General features: G+C 46.1%; 3 protein-coding genes across 9 annotated transcripts in view; 2 read left to right on the forward strand and 1 right to left on the reverse strand.

Annotated features, from left to right (window-relative positions):
* The first annotated feature begins 1,625 nt into the window (after nucleotides 1–1,625).
* Nucleotides 1,626–6,744, forward strand: slc10a4 (solute carrier family 10 member 4). The gene is made up of 3 exons (XM_023823748.2): nucleotides 1,626–2,538; nucleotides 3,005–3,215; nucleotides 5,453–6,744. The coding sequence occupies exons 1-3, from the start codon at nucleotides 1,979–1,981 to the stop codon at nucleotides 5,978–5,980; spliced, it is 1,299 nt and encodes a 432-aa protein (XP_023679516.1). The 5' UTR covers nucleotides 1,626–1,978; the 3' UTR covers nucleotides 5,981–6,744.
* Nucleotides 6,745–7,072: 328 nt separating this feature from the next.
* On the forward strand, nucleotides 7,073–8,525 carry zar1 (zygote arrest 1). The gene is made up of 4 exons (XM_023823749.2): nucleotides 7,073–7,789; nucleotides 7,930–8,022; nucleotides 8,104–8,178; nucleotides 8,276–8,525. The coding sequence occupies exons 1-4, from the start codon at nucleotides 7,106–7,108 to the stop codon at nucleotides 8,417–8,419; spliced, it is 996 nt and encodes a 331-aa protein (XP_023679517.1). The 5' UTR covers nucleotides 7,073–7,105; the 3' UTR covers nucleotides 8,420–8,525.
* An 859-nt stretch (nucleotides 8,526–9,384) lies between these two features.
* Nucleotides 9,385–16,623, reverse strand: part of fryl (furry homolog, like) — a 63,168-nt gene continuing 55,929 nt past the window's right edge. For 6 of the 7 annotated variants that reach the window (XM_072712594.1, XM_023823654.2, XM_072712590.1 and 3 more), the window contains 8 exons: nucleotides 15,715–15,922; nucleotides 15,487–15,636; nucleotides 15,120–15,218; nucleotides 14,015–14,083; nucleotides 12,965–12,982; nucleotides 11,959–12,069; nucleotides 11,501–11,694; nucleotides 9,385–11,359 (listed from right to left, as the gene is read on the reverse strand). In XM_072712594.1, coding sequence (XP_072568695.1) covers nucleotides 11,134–11,359; nucleotides 11,501–11,694; nucleotides 11,959–12,069; nucleotides 12,965–12,982; nucleotides 14,015–14,083; nucleotides 15,120–15,218; nucleotides 15,487–15,636; nucleotides 15,715–15,922 — 1,075 coding nt within the window. In that variant the 3' untranslated portion in view covers nucleotides 9,385–11,133. The remainder of the gene's footprint in view (nucleotides 11,360–11,500; nucleotides 11,695–11,958; nucleotides 12,070–12,964; nucleotides 12,983–14,014; nucleotides 14,084–15,119; nucleotides 15,219–15,486; nucleotides 15,637–15,714; nucleotides 15,923–16,623) is intronic. The other variant, XM_023823655.2, reaches the window with a different exon arrangement.

Consider the following 16,623-nt stretch of genomic DNA (forward strand, 5'->3'; position numbering starts at 1 on the left):
TGTTGAAACGTTCTGTAATCGCGCACCATCGCGTAATGACTTGCACCCTGTTTAGACGGAAATGTAAATCATCCTGTGCAAGAGTGCCTGTTAATTGTATGGTACAGAAGACATTGGAAGGCTCCTGAGCCAAGCAGACCATTGCATGCAGACTCCCAGCCCTGTCGGGAGCATTAAGTTGTCGTTTGGAGTAAAACAGCCTTTTACAATACCTCGACTTAAGCTGTTCCGTATGGGCAGCGTGCACTCAGCGAAAACTAATGCTTCTCTGGTAAGGAAAGGTCTCGATCAAGAAGCGCTTTAAAAATCCCTTCCTGCGTTACAGAGTTGATGACCGTCTTACACGTGCATGGTCGAAAAGGTGTGACTACACGAATTTTGAATTCGTCTATGTAAACAGCTGGCCTAAGTATCATATGGCGAATTGTACGCTGTTCTAGTTCGACGGAGTCCATCCTATCGCGAAGGGGTAGAATCCTTTCAGTAAGGAGAGTGACAGACTCTTGACTGACGTTTGCCGTCTCTTTCGAGAGCTTTTTTGACGTGACAAAGCTCATATCGACTACTAGCGAAAGAACGGTGCAAAAGCACCACAGTGCCGACCGACCACACGTCTTTTACAAATTTATTTTACGCAAAAGGGATACATTTTATTAAGAGTGCCAGAAACGTACCTCTTCCGTACAACAAAAACAATACGACTTAGGCTACTAGTTAATCTGAATGTTGCGGATGCACCGATAAACTCCCAAACCCGCGCAATGACATGCAGAAGAGTCCAGTCCAGAAGCCGACGTCCGGAGTGAGCGTCAGGAAAACGACAGTCCTGTATCCGGGCTGTTTTAAATCCACCTCTCTTATTTATTCGCAGATAGTTTAAGAAAATACATTGTTCATTTTTTATATATAAATTCACTATGCGCGGTACATCAGTCGGACTGACGAGGGTCATTTCTAAATTGCGGAGGTGATTGTTGGCACAAGCTGCAAATTCTAGGTCAAAACAGGTAAATTAGTAGTAAGGAGGCAATCTAAACGGGATTATGCGTTACCAGAACACAAGTATAAAAACACAAACACTTGCTTCGTGCATCACGTACACAATTTAATTCCACGTAACTGGAGAGAGCTTAGGGCATATATGCGTGTTGGCTTTTAATAGCATTAGCATTGCAACATTTTAAAAAAGGCATGCATCGCTGATGAAATCCAATTAAAACAAATATAGCATTTAAAATTATTATAATTTTTTTTATGTAAACGGCACGCTATCTGATGAAAGGATGCTAAGTGTCATTAGGGCGATTACTCGTGAACTCTGACACCCACCAGGCCTGACAATCACCGGGGAAATAACCTAGCCGGCAATTTCAGCATCATTCACATTGCAGCGATTGCCTACCCGATACGCACTGTCTGGACAGTCAATGAAACACTATACCCCAAAATACCTGGCAAGCGCCTGAATGGAGACAACGATATATACTTGATACTATTCAATCAGAATCGGGTGTTTCTTTAAATTTTTTATTAAGTGCACAATTCTCCAACTGTAACGAAATACGACTTATGGGAAACCGTAGCACGCTCGCCCACAGTCCAAAGGCATGAAAAAAACAGGCGTTTCCATTTGCAGGCGCAGATAAGCGCGACGGGATCCACCAAGACCAACCTCCATACTCCCTTCTCGACGACAATAAGAGAGCCTTCCAACAACGTTCGGGTCGGCTGGCACTTAGGGCGGACCAATCAGCATGATTGGAAAACCAGCCTTCTTGACGGAATCGGTTTATAGCACAGACCACCCCTTTGATGCCCACACATTCTCTAAATAAGCCTCGGTCCTCCTTCAGCCATTGGCGACAAGAAACTGTGACGATGCACCGCTAGGGGACCCGATCGCTGCGCTCGGACCAACAGGGGACACATACCCCACATTATCTGATAAACTCTCTAGGGAGCTTTCTCAGGTAACACAATGGAAAATCTAAACGTTGCAGACAATGAAACTTTTTTGCCGGTGAATATAACTCCCTTTTCTAACTTAACCGAAAATGAGGAGAACATCACGCAAGCTTCTAACAGGTTTTCCGAAGACATTGTCAGCGCTGGATTACAAGTCACCAGTGATCCGATATCACTGATGACCAGCGCTTTGAAAAATACCGCCCCAGTGCACTTTCTTGGAGATCACCCTCCTGTCACCTATGCCACCGACAAACTTGTTGTTGCGTTTTGGGACTCTCCGCTAAGCCACGGTATCAATGTATTTGTGGGGATAGTTTTTTGCTTTACGATGCTCGGCTTGGGCTGCACCGTTGAAATCAGCCAGCTCGGGGAACACATCCGCAGGCCTATCGGAGTGCTGTTGGCTCTTGTGTGCCAGTTCGCCATCATGCCCCTGGTGGCGTTCCTCTTGGCCCTAGCCTTTTCACTGGACGATGTAGCAGCTATCGCAGTGCTACTGTGTGGTTGCTGCCCCGGCGGGAACCTGTCCAACATTTTGACTCTCCTGGTTAACGGAGAGATGAACTTGAGGTAAGCGCGCGCCTACCCGCCTACCTCGCGCTCAAGTCGGACAGTTCCAAAATCAAATTTGGACTATGATTGCAAAATATATTTAATCAAATTGATCTATACGGTTTTAAATTACCCCGCGTTATGAATTAAGTAAAGTCGATGAATGAGTTTTTATTTAAACGACTTCATACATGACATCTTGGTTTGAGAATATTTTGAGAAAAACATATAGATGCGCATTTAAACAAATTTATTTCAGTTCAATTCATGTATTTCAGTAAAAACAGAACTGTTTATTTACAAATAACTCAATTAACAATGTAGTATCTTTAAATATCTAATATATATATCAATAATACGTATTTAAAACAAGAGAAATCAGAGAGAAATCAAGAAATATTTCGTGTTTTAAGAATTGGAACACTTCTTTAGAGCCATCGCAGTAACTATACAAACGATAACGGGTCCCCTTTCTGTCCTCCAGCGTCATCATGACCATTTCTTCCACCCTGCTGGCGCTGGTGCTCATGCCGCTCTGCCTGTGGTTGTACAGCCGCGCCTGGATCAACACCCCAGTTGTGAACCTCTTGCCTTTTGGAGCGATCATCCTTACTCTGTGCAGCACGTTAATCCCCATCAGTTGTGGCGTGGCTCTCAGATACCGCTACACACGGATCGCTGACATAATCTTAAAGGTAATTCTACAAACGCTCCCAAAGCCCATTCGGCAACTCTCATCTCCGTTCATTACTAAAACGCCCATATAGCATGTAGATCCGAGTAGTTTATCTTAATACCTTAGGAAATCGAATGATGCAACCTAAACACAATATTGACGCAAACCATTACAATAAAAAAATAACAAAATGTTCACAGAAACGCTAATACGGTTCGAGTCATTTAAATATTTGTAAGATACGTTCTGTTTAATTACGTGAATCATGATAATGTCAGCAACAAAATTTGCGCATTAGAGGCGTTACTAGAATTTCTAGACTTAAACGCCTTTCTCGATAACGCTGGTGATTTGTTGTATCCCAATTCAAGCCATTCATTGTCAAAGGCTACAATGTGCGTATAAACGGGCAGGGGTATCTCAGTTATAACGGGCTCAAAAAACAAATAAAAACATTACTGTTAATGGCATTATTATTTAACAAAAGATCTGTCATATGATACTGAAAACAATATTTTAATTAAATAATGGTTTGGTTGTTGTATGAAAAAAAGTACAATAATTCTTTATTTTAAAAAATGGAGGAAATTCAGCTGTATCACTTCCAAAACGGGGATCCAGAAAGTCCACAAAGTCAACATCAAAAATTACAATGTGTTCCATTGAATAATAATAAAAAAAACCTAGAATATGAGCCAACTGTTTACCCTATTCTTCCACAAGTCAGTGTTACACTGTTTGCTGGATATATTGCAGGGTTTTTTTTTTAGCTGGGCCCTGAACCACCTGATTGAAGTAATTGCCTTGAGTGAATTTCATTTAACTACATGTCTGAGCCCTTAATGGTGTAATGAAGGCTGGAAAAGTTTCTGGACTCTGGCCTCTTAGATGACAATTGAATCTGCGTGATGTAGAGAGTCCATATCTGGACTTCTAAATATAGATGAGCACACTAAAGACTGATTCATGGCAGTAATACTATAGCAACTCCCCCCACTAGTTCACACTAGTTACGCACCCTGCAATTTCAACCAAAGTTGCTCTTTTCGGAGATGAATTATTGGAAAAAAATATAATGCTTTATATTATGAGTAAATACTATTCTATTTTATACTATTTGGTATCTCTTGTTAATTATTAAAAAAAATTCTTTCAAAAATCCATTCTCAGATTCTTAAAATTGCAATGACCAGTATGTTAGACAATTTAACCTCCTCCTCCAGAAACTGCAAAGAGGCAGACCCCCCAGGAGGGGTCAGTGTAGGGTTAGGGTTAAGCTGCTCCTGCCAATTATCTACTGGCACACTTTAATAGAGCACGGCCTAACAAAAGCACAAAATGGAGGGTGGGCGGCTTAGTCGATATGTGTCAGGGGCAATCCGGAACAAAGTGGTAAGGCAAACACAAGGTCAGTGACCCCCACAGAGTGACGTCACACACCGCATAAATCTAAGCAATGCAAGTCAGCATCACTACCATTAACGATGACATGATTTAATTACAGTAGCTCATGTGGGGGCTGGCTGATGAATTTGTCCACAGGATTTATTGCATCCTCTACCACTGTCATACATAAATGTCTAGGTTACACTTGAGTTCTTTTAGTTTAATTCTACAAATATGCCACATGTATAAAAGAACATCGACAAAAACGTAATGCAAGTACGGAGTCTCAGTATCCTTTGGCAGAAGCACCACTAGGATCTAGAGACATCTGGGACATAGTTACAGATGCAAATGTCAGGGCCAATGAATCAGGCTCTCTTTGTCAAATGGGATCTTGGTGTTAACTCAACCTTAGCCCACAATTTCACTTGAAATGGTACTCTAATTTTTACTTCATTTCACAAAGCATACCGAGGTCTACACGAAAGAATATCAGTCGCAACTAAGTGTAGTTTAGTCAATTTGACTCAGTATAAGGAAAATGCAATCACCTAATACAATGGTAAAACCCTATGTAGCACATATCCCTACCAGAATCACTAACAATGCAAACTTACCTTAAGTAATAATAATAATAAAAAACCCTTCTGTGTCCTTTTAACCTTGACTACATGCCAACCACTAAACATCTAGAGTTTAAGCAACACCTTCATAGCCTCCTTCTATAGGTGGTGGGCTCACCAAATTCACTACTGAAACCCACTGTGAAAATGATCAGGTTTTGCCAGTATTATTGCTTGCCAATGGATGTGAAGTATCTAAACAAGTGAATACTCATGTGATCTGATGTGCATATTGTGTTTTGGACAGATCTCACTGTGGTCCTTGCTGGTGACCCTGGTGATGCTGTTCTTCATGACGGGTGCCATGCTGGGCCCTGAGCTTATATCTAAGATTCCACCCTCTGTGTACCTGGTGGCGGTGCTCATGCCACTTTCTGGCTATGCGGGAGGCTATGGCCTGGCTGCGCTGCTCGACCTACCTCCTAACAGCCGCCGGACTGTCTCCCTGGAAACGGGCTGCCAGAATGTACAGCTCTGTACTGCCATCCTCAAACTGGCCTTTCCGCCTGACCTGATGGGCGGAATGTACATGTTCCCACTCCTCTACGCGCTCTTCCAGGCAGCCGAAGCTGCCGTCTTCATACTGGTCTACAGGATTTACCGGAGAGAAGTCCTTCACAAACAAGAATTTCCGGAGGATGGCGATGATACGAACATCACATATAAGACACTGAGAGAAGAGGAAAATGGTTTTGATACTGCTTATGGAGCAGTGACAGTGAGCGACCCAAATTCTATCATGATGGAACCCCAGCCAACCCCGGCTGAGGTTTAACATCAATCACACCAATAACATCACTAGCATCTTTTGAGCACATATGGAGTCAACATGTACATTGCTGTTGTATAACCCACAATGCCCATGCATACATTTACCATTTGCATGGCAAAAGATGCGTTTATTAGCATAATGCCCATAGGAACATCAGCTTTGTGATGAATGGTATAAAAGTAACGGCTGGAATATTATTATTAAGAAAGTGCTGCAGCCATATTATTTCAACAGTCATCCCTCTTACGGTGCACCAGTAACTTCCAGTATTCATAATTTTCTACGAATGGGCATAAAGCAAATTAAGTAATATTTGTTGAAATGTATATTCAAAAAATGTATATTTAAACTAGCCTCAACTATCATAAGGTTATATTTTGAAAAACAAACAATGTGAAGGTGAACAAACATGCTTGAAGTTGTGTGTAAAAACTGGCTGCTGGGTGTGGAAGCTGGCATCACTAAAGTGTAAGGAAAGTTCTGTATTCATACAGATCACAATTGGTCTGAGACTGTGGTGATTTACTGTGACACCCAGCGGACTCTGGATTCATAAGCCACCAATGGTAAGCTCTGCTGAGCAGAGCATAGAGAGTGTTGGACAGCCAGCATCCAGGACAAATGCAGAACTTACGTTTTGATTTCTCAGGGCCACATCGGCTGTGTCCCACTGACCTTCAAATGTCAGACAGCAAAATCCTCAACAAATCCAAATATTTGTGTAACATGCATTAACATATAATTTAATAAACATACATTAAAAACAACGTTCGCTGCCATCTACTGTGTTTCTCATTAACTACATCACAGCAGTATGACAAAAGCCTGGACCTGGACACCTAATCCTGGACCTCTTAGTCTGACCGAGATGTATCAAAAAACAAACCTAAACAGTAACATTAGCTGAACCCTGTACCATATCGATACATTGTTAGTGAACACATTTAAATTACAAATTGTACATAAAGAACCGTAAATTCCGACTGACCTCCAAACGCTTGCGTCTCGGGGCATGTGGTAACAAGCCTAATCAGCATAGGAAATGAAGGACACCGGGGAATTAAAAGTAATCGACGGCCCTGGCCTATTTAAATTGGTAAAGCCACACACTTAGGTTGGCTTAGCATTATGGCTACATATGGTGACGAGTCACTAGACAGCTACCTGTACTCAGCGTATAATCCATACGCTTGCCGCTTCCTCAATGCCAAGCCGAAAGGCGGCGGCTGGCGGCACAAGAGTTATTTGGCGAGCTATGGCGACGGCGAAACTTATTTTGACAATCACCAAAGAGCGCAGCTTAAGTCCATATTGTCCCAAATCAACCCCAACCTCACCCCCCGGCTAAGAAAGGCCAACACTAAAGATGTCGGGGTCCAAGTGAACCCTAAAACGGACGCCTCCGTTCAGTGCTCCCTGGGGCCCCGGACTCTGCTGGCTCGGAGGCGGGAGACATTTCGGAAACGGAGGCAGGACGCCGAGGCGCCCGGAAGCCCGGTGAGCACCGTGCGCTATCCGCGCACCTTGGCCGTGTACTCCCCCATCGCTTCTAGGAGGCTGACCTCTTTCCTGGAGAATGAAGCAGAGCAGGTGCGGGCCGAGGAGCAGTCTGGAAGTGCGGAGAGGGACGAGGACCAGGAGAGCGAGAAAAACGAGGTGGAAGCCGAAGCCGAGAAAGCAAGCGAAGAAATATCGGACGACCAGCTCCGCCAGCAGCAAGACGCCTGCGAGAAAACCGAGGACTCCTCCAAAGCCGAGGAAGCCCCAAAGAACCAAGATGGCGCCCAGTCAAAGGCGCGCGTAAGATTCCAGGTGACTCTGTCATAACGCAAATAATCCCTAAGTGTGGAAGCTGATCTCTGCGGGTGTAGCGCAGCTTTCAGATTTAAGCACTTAAATAAAATACTAAGCTCAATGTGGCAGTCATTGTAATGCTACTCTATACTCTGAAGTTCTTAGAACAGAAGTACGGCTATTATCACTGCAAAGATTGCAACCTGCGATGGGAGAGCGCATACGTCTGGTGTGTGCAGGGCACCAACAAGGTATGGGTAAAAACGACCGTAAAATGTTAAAGTAGCCAGTCGGTTGTGTAAACTCCTCAGAATAGCCTAGCGTTTTTCCAGGTCTACTTCAAGCAGTTCTGTAGAACATGCCAGAAGCCTTACAATCCGTACCGCGTGGAGGATATCACTTGTCAGGTAGAGTGCATTGTCCTCCGATAGTTGAACAGAAGTAATTGATTTTATAACAACGATAGGGCGACTCGTTGCCTCATGCTTTAACCCCTCCCGACAGAATTGCAAGCGGGCGCGCTGCACATGCCCGGTAACGCCGCGTCACGTGGACCCCAAACGCCCGCATCGCCAGGACCTGTGCGGCCGCTGCAAGGGCAAGCGCCTTTCCTGCGACAGCACGTTCAGCTTCAAATACATTATCTAACATGTTTCCTGCAGTCCTGGTTGCAGCTGTGTTTCAGCAAATGGTGCTTATCTGTCCTCAACCTAAATGAGATGTAAAATAAATGGAACAGCATTGATTCATTGCATCACGTGTCCAGTGCTGTTTTGAAATAGCTTTAGTTCGGTCAACTTGCCACATTCTGGGTAAGTGGCATTACCAAGGGACAAGTCAGCAATATGAAAAGGCTGGATTCATTACCAGTGATTTTACATTTGGTTTGGTGGGTGGCTGTTACTGGCATTTGCTTTTGATTGTTGAACAGCAGTTTAAATTCAGGGGCTGTACTGAAAGACCAGACGCATCAAGGCTGTCCCATTTGAAGGCTCCTTCAAATGGGGTCTAAAATGACCTTTTGTAAAGTTGTGAAGGACATACCTCTTGGATCCTTAATGGCCCAAGATTCAATGTGTTGACCTTCTTGGGGAGGGGAATAAAGGTAGACTCAAAGTATAGAACTGTACACCCATCATGGCTCCCAAGCTCATTTCAGTATTCATGAGCAAAAAATGCTCAGGCTGTCAAGCCAGGTGCACTGGCCCATCCTGAAAGCTGATTGGCCTCTGTGTCCCCTCCCCTGTCACTGATTCAGAACAAAGGTTAGCCTACTTTAAAAGTGCCCCTGGCTGGGTTGGTCCTAGTGAATTTCACTGGATAATGTGAGTTATACACTGCCTAAGGCATACACTAAAGTGGTTCCCCATCAGAATTCTCATTATACAAATTGAATTCCAGGAACTATACATGTAAATAAGATCGTTTAAAACCCAAAAATGTCCCCAATATGACATTTCCTAGTTAAGATTTCCAGGTCTTTGGAAAATTTCAGCCAAATTCCCTGATGAAGATGGACTGTGGTCTCAAGATTTAAGCACTGCATTTACACACACACACACACCCCCCCCTTTAAAAAAAGCCACCATAACAGGAACAACAGTACAACTGGCTGATGCTGATTTAAATGGATCTTTAATAAACATTTCAAATGAATTAAATACCTTTTAAAATAAATAACAGCGGAGAGGCCACAGCAGAGCTAGCCCCCATGTGGGAGCAGAGTGAGAGTATGTGCAGGTCAGAGCTCCTCCACATCGCCCACTCCCAGGCGTGATACCCAGCAGCCTGCCAGGCCTCACATGTGGGCACACACGTGGCTCACAGCTGGAGAGCAGACCGCTGGACAGAAGGTGCTAACAAGTCAGAGCCGCTCTGCTCTCCGAACGTCCCTCCACGCAGTCAGAAGCCAGAGGGTTAAGCAGAACACATACATGTGGTCAGGCTTTATCTATGAAGGCTGGTATGAGGAAAAAAGTGTAATGCACCTCTAAATAAAAACTATTTTCCCAGTAAATAATATACCCATTAAATAATTAAGAACAGCATTCAAAAGTACCAAACAGCCAACAGAAGAGTTCCCTGTAAGGGCCGAGTACAGTGATCATTTTAATGTGCCGTGACACAGGTTTTTTAATATAGTTCATGTCCCTGCGCTTTGGCAGAAAGCACAGTGCCTTTCGAAAGCACAGCAGAGCTAACATGGATGGACGCGGGCTACAGTTTCTTTGCAGAACACAGTGCTGCGACGCGCCATCAGTAACCCCCCCCCCAGGTCAAGCAGAACCAACATGAAGATCACAGTGAAGTGGAGGAATGCATAATGTCCAGGCAGGCCCAGGCATCTTTATCCCAGTTCCAAGGAACGTGAGAATTCCACACCTTCCTCATCCTTGGTGCAGGCTGGCCGCCAGGCAAGCGTTCAGAGGCACGGTCGACGAGTACGGGCATCCTGACCGCCCTCCACGTGGACCGTGACCACAGCCAAACAAGGGTTGGTTGTGACATGTTGATGTGGGAAAAAAAATTATGACGATGGAGCAGTTTGGTTAGCAATAATTCCATCTGGTCCCTCCCCCAAAAACGCTTTATACACCTATTCTGGAATAACAGTGCATTGCACAAATATACAAGAAAAAAAAAAAACTGGTTTTACACTATACATTTCTAAAATATATACAGAGTAAAATAAGTTACCATCGTTTTATAATGAGCCAGTTTGCACTTAGCTTGTGCATAAATCTGAGTTTATGGGTGCTTATGTGTCTGTACACGCACACACACCCACATACACACCTCTCTAAAGGCAACTACCGTTTTGGTTACCTACAATCAGATTTCATTAGAGAAAACTCCAAGCGAGGAAGTAGCCCGACCCCTAGAGGTGGCTGATAGGAATAACATGGGGGGGCACTCAGGAAACATTCACAAACTAGGTTTAGCTGATTAAAAAATAAAAATTTCTCCAAAAAAATACTCTTGCAGTGCGATCTCTTCCAAGCATGCATTTGAAAGCTCTTCGGGTTATCAGTCCTTGAAGCAGAGATATCTCCATTATGCCAGCCCCCTGTATTCTAGGGCATAACCGTAGCCGCCCAGTGATCCTGGAAGCCTTGAGGGTCATTCCACCAAGAGTCCTCTAGCAGGCGCTATCATCCATCTGCTTCCACGCCATAAGGTCACCTCGAAGCATTATTGCGGCTGAACATAGCGTCGGCTTATTGTGAGGAGGAGACTAGCTTATACATATATACATAGGTACACCCACACACGCAAACACCCCCTGCAAACACCCACGCACAACAGATTCCCGGAAGTCCTTTAGCCCTTAGACATCTTGCGGGTCTGGTGGCCCAGCTGACTCAGAAGCCGACGCTGATGGAGGAGCTCTGGGCCAAGCGCAGCGACTCACGGATTTGCAGGTTAAGCTCTGTGAGCAGGCCGCTGGCCTGGGACAGGTCTCGGCTGGGCCCCACCACTGCCAGGCAGCCCGTCTGGCCCAGGCTCTGGTGCCGGAAGTAGATGTGTAGCAGCGTCTGGACCGCGTCGTCTGTGTCGCTGCCGAAGATGTCACTGGGCCATTGAGACCTGCCCACAGATTGGCAACAGATTAAAAGATTTTTCAGTTTCAGATAAAAAGCACCGATACAAAGTGCAAACTGCCAACTCCAAATGATTTTGTACCAGAGTAGGATTAGTCAGATAAAAACAGCATCACTCGCCGATTACCTGAAGGTTTTGACTTGCGCAAGTGCAACGCTGAAGTCCCGCCCCCTCAGGGACTCGATTAGGGAGTGGATGGCATTCTCAGTGTCAGCCTGAGCCATCTCAGGCACATTAACTTCCTCCTGCCCATCTCCCAGAGACTCAGCCTCCTTAAGACAGCTCTCTAAGAGAGCCAACTCCTCAGACATATTTGTTACCTGGAGGAGAACAACATGGACTTGGTAACTTACAGAAATGGCATGCTGTACACAAGGAGGATGGAAGGAAGGCAACAAGCCAGACAGAGAAAAAGCATGTGACAGACAGACGGCCAGGCAAAGACAGGTAGCCAGACAGACAGCCAGACAACATTTGACCGTCTCTACAAATCCAGCTTTCATGGAGCAACTCCACCCCAGAGTACGTGTGTATAAGACCTCCATGTGCAGACTGACCCGGACCAACACCCCTCGCCTGCTTACCTCGGCCTCCCTCTTGATGGTGTCCACCCGGCTGATGAGCTTGCAGTAGGCCTGGAAAAGCAGCAGCAGCTGGAAATGTAGCTTGTAGAGCCTGCGACAGAGCTCTAGCTCCTGGTACGGAAGGAGAGGGGGGTCATCACAAACAGCTGGCTCACTTGCACTCCCACACCTGCATACACACGCTCCATAAATAGGTGCATGATTAGAGATGGCAGGAGGTTAGCAGCTCCTAGAGGAGACGCAGCACTTGCTAACCCCAGGCGAGGGAGCTCTGTTTGCCTCTGTTTATTATGGATGGAAAAGAAAAAGAAAAAAAAAAAGAGAGACAGGCATGCAGGTTACACCTATGGGATGGAAACAGCCTGCCTAGCCCCCACGAGTTCCTTGAAGCGTCTAGAACCAAGCGTGATGACATCTGCTGGACTGGGAATATATGAAAAGGTGTAGGAGGGTTAGTGCTAAGTGGAGAATAGGCACACGTGTTGCCAATGGCAACCAGCAACCTTTAGGCACCTGAGAGGTCTGCAGGTAAGCTTTAAGCCAGAACCAGCCGTTAGCCCTCTGTAACTGCCCCACCCCCACCCCACCCTGACCCGAACATCACTGATCCCATTCACCCAATCCAAATATAAAAGTTGCTAAATGATAAACAGTACACCGCTGCTTAGGAGACCACGTGGGAGGGGCTTGCGCTGCTCATCAGACCACTAATCACAACAACGAGGTCAGGGTACACATTTGCATTAATAAGCATGAAATTTCCACAAGAAATGATTGGAGGTGGAGTCTTATAGAGTGTTAAGAGACTGACGAGGGGGAGGGGGGACTTTTTGCAGTGTTAGATTGTGTTATTAGATGGAGAGGGTGGGGCTGACATCATTGGGCGGAGTCAGAGCAGAAAGGGAGGGAGTTGGCAAGCAGCAGGACTGCGCAGACACACACACAAATGGAATGATTGGTCTGCTGTCCTGAACTAAGTAGACAGTCTAGAACGAGAGGCACTTACTGCCAGAGCTTCCATTTGCTAAGCAAGGAGAGTGAGCAGGTCACAAAAAAATAAAAAAAAGAAGACAGGGTGGGGGGTGGGGGTGGGGGTGGGGGGGGGAGGGGAGAAAGACCAAGAATTAGTGAGTCCTAAGGAGAGGAGAGACAGGATTCACCATTCTGTGCACTGAATGGACATCACAGTACACCACTGCTCTACAAAGACACACACAGCCAGCAGGCTGCTTCGGGACAGCTGCTACCGATCGCTCTTCCGAGGAATGAACCGGAAAAGGAGAGAAGATGAAAATATAGAGGAGGGGGCTGCTTCTTTAAAAGTCTGCTCAGGCTGCCTGAGGGTGACCCGTTCTTGGCACCCAAGCTGCAGTCTTGCGGCGCCAAAGCCTGCTCCGGCATGGTGTCCTTGAGGATCCTTATCAGGGTCTGTCCCCACACTCCCAGTACTGTGCGACTGGCTACTGCAAACTGACTCTTCAAATATAAGCCATAAAGTGACCTTGATGTCATTTTATTGGGTAGCATTGTGTGATCCGGACAGCATATTAAAACTACAATTTGAAATTTCCTTTCAACACAACCCCGCAAAGGTAATGTATATGTATGTTTAAATATGTTGACTTTACATCACAACATTGTTTGGTTGATCTATTGTTTGGAGCTTGTGTACATGAGCGGTGATGTCATAAGAAAAGTGTCAAACTGCGGTGAAGGAGAGAAAACCTTGCACAGGTCAAGGGAGCAGGGCAGCACCGACAGGGAGGTCTGAGCCACACTCATCCAGCAGCGCTGACTGACCGACAGACAGCTGATTGATGGATGACGGCATAAGACGCAAGGATGACCCCTCATGTCTGAGGCGAGTAGCCTGTCTAGCACATCGATGGCCACGCACGGCAGATGTCAGGGTCACATCCCACAGGAGATGGATTACAAAACCAATCGGATGCAGAGCCTTGATCCTGGCCAAAGGTTCCCTTATCCTCAAAACACACAAACTCGCACACACCCACAAAGACAAACACAGATACTCTCTCAGATCAGAGTGCCATACCTGGGCCTGAGTGTTCAGTTGCTGTCCACCTTCTTTGTCTCCAAATGTTTTCTTGCAGTTCTCCAGCCACTGCAGAGAAGGGCATGCGTGTAAAAATGAGACACAGCACCCCCAAGGACATCAACAACCAATGACATCTTCTGCAGTTACATCAGCTTTCTCCATAAGCTCAGTTTCATTCAGTCATCTTCTCCCTAATCGAGTCCCTGAGGGGGAGGGACTTCAGCTCCACACTCACACAGGTCAAAACCTTCAGGAGGTTAAATACAGTCAGATGAACACAATACAAACGTAACAGGCAGACATGTACTACCACTATAAACTGAACAATGAACTATAATGGCTCATACACAAAACACAAACTTAAAAAAATTATATAAACTAGCCACTCTAAAGATGAACTCCTTACAGTACAAATCCTCCTGACACAAAGCTTTATGCCCCATCTTGAGAGGATGGACACTAATGATGATCCACATCATTCAAGCCAGCCTCTTCATTAACAGACCACAGCGATCGATGAACTTCCAGAGCTTGGATGCAGAAACCAGTGGGGCTGTTTACCAAAAACCCAGATGTTGGGGTAATGCAGCTTTAATGAGGCGGAGTCTGATCTCCTCTAAACGGTTGCTGAGCAGCAATGTGTAAAGCATATGGATGAGACCCATCATATACAGTTACCACCTATATTTCTCAGAAAGTCCTCCAGTTGAACAACAGAATTAGACAGGAGACTAGTGGCCAGTGCAACTTTAATATTTCACCCATTTCTTTAATGGCAAACCCAGTGTAAAAATATTTCAAATAAAGTGACATGTAGCTGCTCCTCCACAGTTTGTGCCGCATACAAATCAGGGCTCCATCTGGCAGAAGTAAATGTAATGAGGGGAGGGCACTTAGCCGATTAGGAAGACCTGCGACACAGCATGCAGACAGGTCTGTGCCAGCCTCATCCAGTCAGAACACTGGTTTTCAGACTCCACCTATCAACTCACATCTTTGAGGTGCCAGAATGAGCACAGACCTCACTGCAACACAGCACCTTTATGAGACCGCGCGCACGCACACGCACATACACTCTGCAGCATGAATGATGTGGCCTTACTTGTTCGGCTGCCTCCCTCTTCGTGTTGTAGGTGTCCAAGTGCTCCTGGAGCTCCAGCACACTGAACTTCAAGGTTTCCAGGAGGCCACAGGACACCAGCTGGAAGGGCCAGATGGGAATGAAGAAATAAATCAGGAACCCAGCAAATAAGCAATGGCACTCCTGCTGCTCTGCATGGCCGATACATAGAACACTACAGTGGACTGCTCCTGTTGTATGATGAGTAAATCTTTTACATACATGTTCAAAGCAGAGATAAATGAATAGTCCTATGTTGAAAATGCCACGCTCAAGCACAGGCTCAGCTATGCGTTTCCTTGATATATGGGCCATTACAGTTTATTGTTCATTAGGGGCTCAAACTCACCGTTTCCGCATCCAGAAAGACAGTCGGGCACTTGGAGCAGCTCATCATCACGTCCAGTGAGCTACGGAACTTGCTGCCGACCCGCTGGAGGCCAGCCCCCAGGAAAGCGGTGGATGCGTTTGTGATGGTGCTGAACTTCAGCTGGATACTCTGAAAGTCCAACAGGGTCAGTGGTCCACACAGACACAGGCCAACACACACACATGGACAGACACGCAGACAGCTCACCTGGAACAGCCGGGAGAAGACGTGAAATGTGTGCACCGCGCACGTCCCATCTGTGTCCGACAGCATCTGATTGACGTGGCAACGCCAGGCATCTTCTTCATCGTCGTAGGGCACCGGCTGGAAAGCTGCCAAGATGGCGGACAGGAAGGGCGAAGGTGGTGGGGACGCTTGAATCTCTGGGAAGCCTTCCACGTCGCCTTCATCCTGACTGCAAGGAGAGACGGAGACTTTTTAAAAAATAAGACTCTATAAAGACAAACAGGCAGCCTCTGCCATCACACCCTGCATCGCTACCATACAGACAGGCTAACACACAAAGACGGCTCTGCTAACTCAGGCGTACATTAACAAAGCTAACATAGTGCGGGGACAACACCCACACAATAAGCTTCCGGGCACGCCGTGCTGGTAGTTCACGCTAACACACGCGCGCTAACACACGCGGACCCCAGCATACTCACAGGCCCAGGGGGCCAAACAGCCTAATGAAGCAGAAGGAATAGGCAGCCTTGAGCCTGTTGCTGCTGATCACGGTGAAGGACAGCATGGTCCCAAGCCTGCAGCGGGGAGCTGGGGCTGCGCTAATCCCCCCCCAGGCTCTGCAGACTCTGCACTGAGGTGTTACGCAGTGGCTTTTTGCTGCAGTACGGACATAGATCTGCAGTATAGATCTGTAGCACAGAGCTGCAGGCTGAAGATGTGCTATTAATCGAGAGTGCTGGTCCTCACACAAAAGCCCTGTTGGGTGGCCTGAAACACCCCCTACGCAAAAACTATGTGTGGGGCTTGGATTTGTGTGTGTCCTCTGGATGTTAATACAGATGTGTATTATCGCACCTGCACAGTTCATAATTGTGTGCATGTATATTACTTCATTCCAGACTGAAACACAGAGCAAACCACTCCAGA

Source organism: Paramormyrops kingsleyae, chromosome 1, assembly GCF_048594095.1.
Source record: "Paramormyrops kingsleyae isolate MSU_618 chromosome 1, PKINGS_0.4, whole genome shotgun sequence".
NCBI classification, from domain to species: Eukaryota; Metazoa; Chordata; class Actinopteri; order Osteoglossiformes; family Mormyridae; genus Paramormyrops; species Paramormyrops kingsleyae.